Here is an 11,668-nt window from a genome sequence, read left to right as displayed (position 1 = left end):
CTAGTCACAGAGCATTCCCCCTAGTCACAGAGCATCCCTCCTAGTCACAGAGCACCCCCCCTAGTCACAGAGCATCCCTCCTAGTCACAGAGCATCCCCCCTAGTCACAGAGCATCCCTCCTAGTTACAGAGCATCCCTCCTAGTTACAGAGCATTCCTCCTAGTCGCAAAGCATCCTATACTTGCCAGCATCCCTCACACTGCATTTATTTGTACACCATCTATCTCAGCGCACCAATCATCAGCATAACGAGCATCCTGCACAGATCATCCCTCCTGTACACAGACAGAGCAGAGCACGGAAGCAGAGCATTGCTCTCTCACACAGAGACAGAGCATTGCTACGGAGAGAGCAGCCCGCACACAGCTGCACACATCCAGCATCCTGAGTGGCCTTGGGTGCGGGATTTTGGGTGTGGGGGGCGTCAGGTTGTGGCCACTGCAGACCCATCGGCTCCTCCCACCGGTGTCTGACAGCCCGAGGAAGAGCAGAGAGACAGTGTGAGTCCTTGTCAGAGACAGCAGGAAGCGGCTGTACCCCTCCGTCTCCCCGGCACATACAGCGGGGAACCCCTGGGTGACCTGTCTGCACGATGAACTTCTTGCGGCGCCGGCTGTCGGACAGCAGCTTCATCGCCAACCTCCCCAATGGCTACATGACCGACCTGCAGCGGCCGGAGCCTCCCCAGCCGCCCCCGCCCGTTGAGCCGGACCGCAGGCAGGGCGGACAGGTGTCCGGGGGCTTCTTCTCCTCAATCACCAACGTGGTTAAACAGACCGCGGCCTCTGCCGGCCTGGGGGAGCAAAGTGCGGGGGGCCCCGGAAGAAGGTCTCGCATCCTGCTAATCATTGATGACCCCCACACTGACTGGTGAGTCCCCCCAAATTATATGTACACCCAGCACTGACAGACCCTCTATAATTACATGTACATTATATGAAGCCTTCCCCATAGTGCGAGTCCCCCCAAATTACATGTACACCCCCAACACTGACACATCAGTCCCCACTATAATTACATGTACATTATATGCCTTTCACTTACTGGTGAGTCCCCCCAAAATTACATGTACATTATATGCCTTCCACTGACTGGTGTGTCCCCCCCCCAAATTACATGTACATTATATGCCTTCCACTGACTGGTGAGTCCCCCCCCAAATTCATGTACATTATATGCCTTCCACTGACTGGTGAGTCCCCCCCAAATTACATGTACATTATATGCCTTCCACTGACTGTTGAGTCCCCCCAAATTACATGTACACCCAGCACTAACAGCCCTTCTTATAATTACATGTACATTATATGAAGCCTTCCCCACACTGAGTCCTCCAAATTACATGTACACCAAGCACTGACACAGCCCCCCTATAATTACATGTACATTATATGCCTTTCACTGACTGGTGAGTCCCCCTAAATTACATGTACACCCCCAACACTGACACTTTATCCCCCCTATAGTTACATGTACAGTACGTTATATGAACCCCATCCCCCGACTAGTAAGGCTCCCTAAAATATTCATCATGTGGAACTCAAGACTAATGCATGATTATGTATATATACTTCTGTATCTGTCTCATTTATTGGTCCATCTTAAATATACTGTAGGTCATTCTTATGTTATTACAGTATGTATGTACATACTTGTGTGAGCCCCTCAGATGAATAGGGCAGTGCATATATGAATGTCATATGTATTGTAAAATGATGATTTATTTTATATAATCCAGTGTATAAAATACATATTTAGTATATATTATCATATTATTTTTAAAGTGTATTTTGAGAAGAAAAAGACATGTATCTGTTTGGAAAGTGTCATGAATGTGATGTCTGAGCCAGCTCTTCAATGACTCAGTGTAGTGTGTGTATAATACAGAGGCCTCCTACAGGCAGGTACTGTAGGTGAAATAAAATGAGTACATTTGTGTATGATGTACAGTATCATACGCTTATTTCTATATAATATGCTACATGTTTTTTAAAAGCTGCACTCCCTCCACCTGAGCCCCTGTTGATGCCCCACGCTGCCATGGGGTTCTTTCGCCTTGGCCGAAAGCTGGGGCCCGTGTGAAACTGGCATGAGTTGTGACCTTTTGGGCCAATAAGAAGAAGAACCTTTCACAGAAATTGAAGCCTTGCATAGGTCCTCCTGCTAATTTAAAGTGATGAATGAAAAAGAATTGTATGAGGAGGAGCCCATGGAATATGGGCCTGATTCAGACCCACTCGCGAGCGGCTGTCCGCTCGCAAGTGGGTCGATGTTATGGACTGAGCATGCGCACGACGGAGGGAGCTCCGTCGTGCGCATGCGCCAGACGCGACGAGCGAAGGAAAGCCCTTTGCTCGTTGTGTCCGATCAAAGGGGGCGTGCTGTCAATGTTGATTGACAGCGCGCCCCCTTTGGTGGGCGTGCCGGGGGCGTGCCTCCCTGACGGGGGCGTTCCCACGGGAACGCCTCCCGTCAAAAGCCGGCCCACTGACATCACTAGTGATGTCAGTGGGAGTGATTTTGGCTCTGAAAGAGCCAAAATCACTCCGGAGCTTGCGGTTGAAAACCTCAACCGCAGGCTCCGGCACGCAATTTCGATGGTCGCGATGGTCACGACCATCGCGGCCATCACAATGCACGCTCGTATAGCCTGTGGGTGGTGACCCACAGCTATACGAGCGTCCAGGAGGACGCTCCATTTTCATGGAGCCCGGCCCTCATTCAGAGCGTGCGCTCTGCTAAGAGCGTACGGCTCTGAATGAGGGCCTATATGTTTCAATATGCACTTACTGGGCTCCACTAACAGGATGCAGACAGCTGCATAAAGCTGGCCACACACTAGACCAACTTACATCCAACCATCCAACTAGTTGATTGGTTGGAATGAAAATCTCGTAAGGTATGAAAGCAAATGACAATCAGCAATTTGCTCCCAAACGCCGGAAAATGGACTAAAAACTGTTGTTTGAACAAATTGTTTAGATCAAACATTTAACAAACTTGTCTGACCATTTTCATCTGTTTTCTGGCATTTAGGAGCAAATTGCTGATCATCAGTTACTCCCATACATTACAAGATTTTCATTCCAACCAATCAACTAGTTGGCTGGTTGGATGAAAGTTGGTCTAGTGTGTGGCCAGCTTAAGAGGCATGTGACATGGCCACTGTACAATTTGGAACTACACAATTGTTCAAATCACTCTGGACCTCAATGGAGCTTGTTACTGCATTTAGAAGATGGTCTCACCTACAAGCTGATGGTGGTCATTCAATGTTTACTAATATGCACAATCATTTTCTTATTTGTTTACATAGGAAAGGATCATTATTATATATTGCAGTCAAATTGGCAACCAATGTGGTGATATTGGGCCCTTTGCTGGATATACCCTGTAATATCGCACAGCTTGTGGGGTTGGCAATTCCTTTTCCCTGGAATGTTTTTTTTTCTTTTTTCCTATATGGTTTACAGAACCTTACATTATATTGTGACCCAAACAGCCAGCTTCAGAGTGATATTAGTGAACATAAAGAGTATCGTTAAATATACAATTAATTTTCACTTGGCTTGACAAATGTTAACCATAAGAGTACTGTGCCTGCCATAATGCCTTGGCTAGTTTTGAATGAGCTACAAAATGCCAGAGTGTAGAAAAAGGGGTATGTAGGCATTATGTCGACATGGTCTGAATGTCGATATTACAAGTTTAGGGTTCGGTTGCAGTTAGGACTCTAACAGAAAAAATGTTATGTCGACCTGTCGCTTGTCACATGTTTACATAACGTCAGCCGACCGCCCGTACACTTGCTGAACGGTCCGGAGGTGATGACAACTCAGTTGGGCGGGAGCATGTAAATGCCCGCCCAGTTGTGAGGTCAATCACGACGAATCTGGCAGTCTGTATGCAGAACATATGTTCTGCACAGTTTGCAGATATATTGGTCAGGTGTGTACACACCATTATTCTGTACATTTCTTTTTATATGGATTCATTCTAGGCCCCTCCATGTTAGGTTGTGTCTCTGGAGCAGCGCAGCAGGATGTATCTTTTGTGATTGATTTGAAGAAGAAAGGAGACTTCTAGACAATATGAGGCTGACGCTGAGGTGGATGTACACCTGTTTGCGGACCTTGGGCCTGATTCATTACCGATCGCAACTGCGATTCCGCACGCAATCCGCTGATTGTTGCTTTCTGTGCATGTATCGCAGAGCGCAACCTCTCCACTGCGATCGGGACTGCGCAGACCCATCGCAGAGTGATTGACAAGAAGTGACCGTTTGGGGGTGGTGACGGGAGGGGTGGTCAGTGAAATGCAAATGTGTCAGTGCGATTGAATGCCGTTGCATGGGCGGAAATAAATTGTCCATTGCGCTGCCATACGCAGCTTGGGCTTTCACTGCGTACAATGAAGTTAGCAATTCCTGAGTAAGGTCAGACCTTGTGCAAGTGTGCGTGAGGCTGCGATGGTACTCCGTTACCGATGGTTTTGCAGACTTGCCAAGTATAACGGATATGTGTAGGGTGAAGTTTGCGTTCTTATATTTGGCTGCGTTTAGCATTGTGATTGAAATAATTAGCATAACTTTGCAGTGAGAATGCTTACGTAATTGCTATTGCGTTCGCAATAGTGATCCTTACTGAATCAGGCCCCTTATCTTTTTGCACAGCACATTGTTCTGGAATTGAGTGAACGCAAGTACGGGCGATTCAGAGTCATATATGCATTTTGATTACACCTACTGATGACTGCAGATGCATAACTGGGTGGTAATGAGGCACTCTGGTATGCAGTCGGGAAGCCGGCGGACCTAATCCCGACAGCCGGCCTCCCGACTGCTTAATCCTGGCAAGGGTTAAATGACAGGCGTCTATATCTAGACCCCTGTCATTTTACAAACGCCGGGAGACTGGCGCCCGGGATCCCGACCGAAGGGATGCCGAGGGTGGATAGCCGCGGGGGGGGAGGGTTCTGGGTTTAGGGTTCCCGGGGGGGACGACTTAGGGTTAGGCACTCCCTAGGAGGTTAGGTTTAGGCTAGGGGAAGGGAGGGTTAGGGAAAGGCACCCCGGGGGGGACTTAGGGTTAGGCACACCCGGGGGACTTGGGTTTAGCCGGCGGGGAAGGGGGTGTTAGCTTTAGGCACTTAGAGGGGGGATTAGGGTTAGGCACTGGGGGGGGGGAAAGGTTAGGGTTAGGCACCCCTAAGGGAGGTTAGGGTTAGGGGGTACAATTAGGTTAGTCAATACTTACCTTAGGACGATTGGGATTTCCTCCTCTGCCGGGATGCTGCTGTCGGGATTCCAACCGCCGGGCATGGGTCCAGTGGTAAATCTTACCGATTCCAGACACTCTCACATTGGGATTGATTAAGCAAGGAACGCAGTTGCTTATACGCACGCAATCGGTCGATTGTTGCATACTGCGCATGCGTATTACTCGCAGTGCACGAACTAGCATTTGCGTTCGGAACTGCGATTGAGGATACACAGACCCATGGCAGAGTGATTGACAGGAAGTGCCGTTTGTGGGTCTTGGGCTGCTTCCCCACTGGCTCTCAGTCAAAAGTGCCCATTATACAGTGCCCCCTGTAGATTTCCCCTTTTATGCATTGCCAATGTAGTTTAACTTTGCCCTTGTGTATTGCCCCCTGGCTGAAGTAGTGCCCCCATACTGGTCCCTTATGTAGTGCCCCCAGGCTTAAATAGTTCCCCCAGACTGGCCCCTTATGCAGTTCCCCCAGGCTGGCCTCTTATGCAGTTCCCCCACGCTTAAATAGTGTCCCTTATGCAGTGCCCCCAGGCTGGCCCCTTATGCAGTGCCCCCAGGTTTAATAGTGTCCCTTATGCAGTGCCCCCAGGCTGGCCCCTTATGCAGTGCCCCCAGGTTTAATAGTGTCCTTATGCAGTGCCCCCAGACTGGTCCTGGCCCCAGCTCAGCACTTACCTTTACTTGCTGGCCGCTCCCGCTGCCTCTCGCTGACTGGATCTAACTAGATTCAGCAGGCGCGCGGGGCAGGCTCAGTGCATCACTGGGAACGTTGGCCTCTGAAGCGATCAGAGGCTTCTTTAGCTCCGGTCACTTCAGAGGCCAGCGTTCCACAGCGAGGGTCGGCGGGGAAAAGTTCCGGGTGGCAGGCTGTTTCTGCCGGGCGATGCGCCCACAGAAAATGAATTATCCACTGCGTGGCCATAGTGTACGTGGCTGTTATCAATATCTGAGTAAGGTCAGGGCTTATGCAAGTGTGCATATGGGTCCGATGTTACTCGATATTACCGATTGTTTCGCTATGTTCCCCTAGTATACGGATGTGAGTAAGGTGGAGTGGGCGTACTTATGTCTGCCTGCGATCGTAATGTGAGTGCACACATTTAAATGGCACCGCTGATATTGGCAACTGAAGGCGTGTGTGTATAAGCAGAATTGCGATCCGTAGTGAATAAGGCCCTTAGACCATTCAGTGAGGGTGTGGGCTATACAGAATTGTCTACATCAGTTATTAGAAGGATTTCCAATCCCTGGGATCCCTTACCGACCGGAAAAAGCGAACATGCATAGAACATTTTTTGTGCATACGCAACTATGGGCCCATAGTGAACTTGCATAGTAGGCTCACCCCCCCATTCCATGTCTGGAAGTGCATCCACTCTGCATGGCCTTTTGTTGTGCTAAGGTCTCAAAAGTTCAAAAACAAAACCGTCGTACCATGGTAACAATCAGGAACCTCTATCCACCCTCTCACCTCCTTCTCAGTAGATTACTAGTTTTGTCTGAGTTTAAGCTAAGTACACACTGGCGCAATGTCGGGATGATATGCCATTTCGTTACGAGATATCGCTTATATCTCTGTGTGTACGCATGTTTGCGCGCTCCCGCAGTCGCTAGCGATGGTCGCCAGGTTTGATGTGCGATATCACTAGCGGCCAATGCATTGTTAATGAATGACGTAACTGTGATCATTACGTTGTTCATTAAAGTCGTCCAGTGTGAACGCACAATCACTGTTGACGGGCATTCGTTTTGATGTCGGAACAAATGCCCGTTGCTCCAGTGTGACCTAGCTTAACTGTAACAAACAGATTACATGTCATGGGGTAAAGCTAATAACAATTATTACAATATAAATGGTCATCTATGAGCTCTTTGAACTGTAAAAGCAAAAGTTTGTTGTGCCAAGTCACAGAAATGAGCCTCTTATTTGTCCACAACACCTTTTTATATTATAAAAATGCCTTTTTTTTTTTCTCTTGCCTTTTGTAAGGCAACACTTTCATTCTGATAGAGAAGGTGCTTAGCTCCCAACATTGGCCCTGATTCAGAGCCGGACGCTCTGACCAGAGCGCTCGCCCTGAATCAGGGCCCACCTCCATTAATATGGAGCGTCCTCCTGGACGCTCGTATAGCTGTGGGTCACCACAGCCTTTATTCTTACCCTGTTGGGATCTCCATATGCCGGCCTTCCGGTGTCTGTATTTCATCCGCCAGGCTGACGTCCGGCTGTATAACATACCGATTCCCTTCTACCACACTAACCTGGCCAGCCAAGAGATTTGGCAGAGTTGCTTGAATAATCTGTTATTCTTTGAACAGAATGTAAAAGTGCACAATAGCTTTGTGACTTCAACACATTCCCAATCAGCTTGATTGATTTTAATGAGCAGCTTGGCCTGAATTTTTTTTTTTTTGGAGATCAGAGGAAATTATGAAGACACATGATAAGCATCTTGTCTTGCTGATTTTTCCATAACATTTGTCATTACAAACGCGTAGTTCTACAGAACAGTATAGCTCATTGGCTGCTATTGTAATCACAGAACGCAGACTGTGTATAAAGGTGCACCCTTCTCAGTGAAGGCACTCAAAACTTCACCGCAGAATGGTGTGCCCACTCCAAAATTGTCGACCCTTGAAAATTGTCTTCTGTACTTTTTATACAAATGTTCTAATGGCTAGCATTTTTTTACTGTAATGTTGTTGTTGTTGTTATTATGATGCTGTTTGCAAAATTTGTCTACAACTGAGAATAAGAGCATAATCCTACAAGAAATGGGCCTTGGAAATTCTAAATAAAGGGCATACAAGTCTGCTGAGCTTAATATCATTAATGCAACAGATAATTGTGGTCTGTGGTTTGTGTAGGGGTTTTAGAGGGGGTTTTGCAATACTCTTGCTTTTGGAATAAATCGGGAGCAAAACAAACTTGCTGGAAACACACTTATTCCTCTTTCATCCATCTGGGGGACGCTCCATTGCCTCTGGGTATATAGCGTGGGTTTTGGAGTCTGGCACTAAAACAGTTAAACGCTGGCTCCTACTCCCTATATAACCGTACCCTCTCCACAATAACCTCAGTCTTGTTTTAGTGCCTTGGAGTAAGCTACGGTACTATCCCTAGTTTTTAGTTAGGTTTTATTCATTGCCCCAGACTGGCCTCGTCGTCATTGGTACCCCATTCTTCGGAACATGTTGCCCGAAGATCCATACCACCTGCCTCTGCGCCCGGATCTTCTTCATCAAGAGCCATATCTTAACCCTGATATGTCTCGGTTGGCTTTGACGGCTTGGTTCACGAAACCAGGATCCTAAGAACTAAAGGGTTTTTCTAATTTGTGATTGAGACTATGATCCAGGCCCGCAAACCAGTTACTTCACGGATTTATCATCACGTTTGGAAGTTATATATAGCCTGGTGTGAGCATCAAAAGTTGAAGCCAGAGATTTTCTGTGTTTCTCACCTTTTGTCCTTTCTCCAGGAAGGACTGTCTAAGGGCCTTTGACTGTCCTCTCTCAAGGGGGACAGGTGTCAGCCCTGTCTATCCTTTTCCAAAGGAAGTTGGCTACCATTCCAGACGTCCAGACTTTCCTTCAGGGTGTTCTTCGTATCCAGCCTCCTTATGTCCCTCAGGTCCCTTCTTGGGACTTAAATTTGGTATTGGAGGTGTTACAGTAGGCTCTCTTTGAGCCACTTGAGTCTGTGGAGTTGCGATCTCTCACTCTGAAGGTTGTGTTTCTTTTGACTATTGCCTCGGCCAGAAGAGTATCTGTAAGCCTCCACTTCTCATATTTAATTCGGACCAGGTGGTCTGATGTACAAAACCTTCCTTTCTTCCGAAAGGGGTCTCTGCTTTCCATATTAACCAGGACATTGTTTTTCTAGCGTTCAAGCAGGCCTTGGCTGAGGGTTCATCCCTGGTGCTTTTGGATGTTGTTCGTGGTTTACGCACTTATTTGGACTGTACATCTTCTCTGAGGTGTACGGATTCTTTATTGGTGTTGATTGATGCACCAAAGTGAGGCTTACCAACCTCAAAAGGTTCCATTGATAGATGGGTTACTTCTGCCATTCGTCAGGCATATTTGTCTTCGAATGTTTCCTTTACGGTTTCGATTCGGGCCCACTTGACTCGTGCTGATGGGGCATCTTGGGCTGTGCGGCATGGCGCTTGTGCAGGGTAATAACCTGGTCATCCGTACACACTTTCACGAAATTGTACCGCTTCCATACATTTGGAGCGTGTGGCGCCAGTGTTGGGCGTAAGATTCTACAAGCGGCTGGTTCGAACGCTCCCCTCCCTCCTTAGCTTGCTTTGGCAATTCCCAGAGGTAATGGAGCATCCTCCAGATGGATGAAAGAGGGAATCTAATTTTTTACTCACCGTAAAATCCATTCCTTGAAGTCCATCTGGGGGATGCTGAGCTACCTCCCTTACTTATTTGGTTCTTGCAAGTTTTCTGTTCTTGTTACTGGTAGTGTACTTAAGAGTTTTTTTTTTTTTTTTGCTGTGTTTCCTTTCTCGGTGCGTCTTTGCTTAATGTAGACTGTGGTTATGGTGGAGGGGGAGGGGTTATATAGGGGGTAGGAGCCAGCGTTTAACTGTTTTTAGTGCCAGACTCCAAGACCCACACTATATACCCAGGTAATGGAGCGTCTCCCAGATAGACCTCGAGGAATGGATTTTGCGGTGAATAAAAATATCAGATTTTTTTTATAGTCTGATTAGAGTAAAAAATTATTGATTATTCATAGTGTAAGATGTTAACTAATAACTGATAATTAATATTAACCGCTGATCCGGAAACTGTAGAGGAAGCTAACAAGAAGTTTTTGCGCCGGCCACACCGTGACTCCGCTCACTTACAGGTGGGAAATATTCTGAGTATTGATTCAGCCTAGGAAATGCCTGTCTCCAATGTGCGTAGACGACATGAAAACTGTAAGGCGGTGTACACATCCCAACTGACCCATGAGTATATTACATTATTTAACTATTACATAGTATTTTGCATTAATATATACAACAATGTACTATACACACATATGCAAACATTAGCCTCTGCACTTCTGTCATTGCCCCTCCATATCTATCTGATTGCCATCCTCACCTCTCTCTCTCTGCCGCCTTCTACATCTCTCACTGCCGCTTTCCATATCTCTCTTGCTGTCCCCTCCATATTTCTCTTACTGGGTGAGATGTATCAAAGCCCAAAATGCGGTTAGTCCTTTTTCAGAGGTTTACCACAATTATAAATCCCCATACAAATTTGTCCACTCCACATACATCTATCCTCCGTGCACTACAAGTCGTGTTCCACATAACTCGTGAGCGCTGTGCAACTGGATAGTGCGAGTGTCTTTTCATGTGACTTTTCCCCTTTAAAATGCATCTTATTTGCAAATAGGATGCACAAGCAGCTTATGCTGATTAAAATGATATGCGGCATGCCTATATTCTGTGTGCGACTGCGATTATATCTGCCTGCGAAATGCTACGTTACAGTGTCAGCACTAATGCAGCATTTTGCATGCAGATACAGCCGCAGTCACACACAGAATATAGGAATGTCGCCTAGGGGGTGATTCAGGCTTGGACGGATTTGCTATTGAAGCTGCTAACATGGTAGCAGCTGCTATAGCACTAATATAGTAAAGTAGCAGGAGGCGTCCTGTCTCCTTCGTGCATGGATGCAGCATCGGATTATCTGCTTGGTTCTCTGCCAGCAGAGTGACCTTGGGGCAATCTCAGTTACTCAAAAGAGTCCAGGAAATCTCCGTCAGACTTTTTGGGACGCGGAGGCCGGCTCCGCCCCCTCCCTGCCCAGAAACGGCAGCAGACTGTAAATCACTGAGAGTCTGCTGCCGCTCTACGTGTGGGATCACACCACATGCGCAGTACGATCCTGCGTCGGTGCAGAGCGGCTACAATCGGAGATGTGCGCTAAGCATCGGATTCAGGTGTTTCGATACTTCACTACCCAAAAAAACAGAATCTGCACACTGCTCACCGTCAGGGCCGTAGAGAGCCCGGCCGGGCCCTGGTAAAGGAGGGGGCATGGCCTAATCGAGGTGTGGACACACCCCCTTAAAAAATAAATATCACTTTTGCAGCTGAGGAGGGGGGCGCTGTAAGCCCCCCAGCCCGGCGCTAAGCCCCCCCACAGCCATAGGAGACTGCTCCAGCCGCGGGCAGTCTCGCACCGCAGCCCAGCACAACCTGTGTGCTAAGCTGCTGTGAAGGGGGAGGGGCGGCGCGATGCCGAATCCGGGCCCCGCCGGGCCCCTCTAGAAAGCCCGGGTAAACCGTATCCGCCCCCCCCCTCTCGGCATTCATGCTCACCATCCTGATTTTCTGAGGTAAAAGGGATTTAGTCCCACATTAAAAAGGTG

The 11,668-nt window shown here is 47.7% G+C and overlaps 1 protein-coding gene across 1 annotated transcript in view; it reads left to right on the top strand.

Annotated features, from left to right (window-relative positions):
* The first annotated feature begins 222 nt into the window (after positions 1-222).
* SYN2 (synapsin II) overlaps positions 223-11,668 on the top strand; it is a 350,053-nt gene continuing 338,607 nt past the window's right edge. Inside the window, exon 1 of the mRNA XM_088472716.1 lies at positions 223-871. Coding sequence (XP_088328842.1) covers positions 594-871 — 278 coding nt within the window. The 5' untranslated portion in view covers positions 223-593. The remainder of the gene's footprint in view (positions 872-11,668) is intronic.

The sequence above is a fragment of the Taudactylus pleione genome, unplaced genomic scaffold, assembly GCF_031769625.1.
Source record: "Taudactylus pleione unplaced genomic scaffold, aTauple2 ptg000128l, whole genome shotgun sequence".
In the NCBI taxonomy this organism is placed as follows: Eukaryota; Metazoa; Chordata; class Amphibia; order Anura; family Myobatrachidae; genus Taudactylus; species Taudactylus pleione.
Note: the sequence above shows the minus strand (reverse complement) of the source record. Positions and strands in the feature narration are given on the sequence as shown.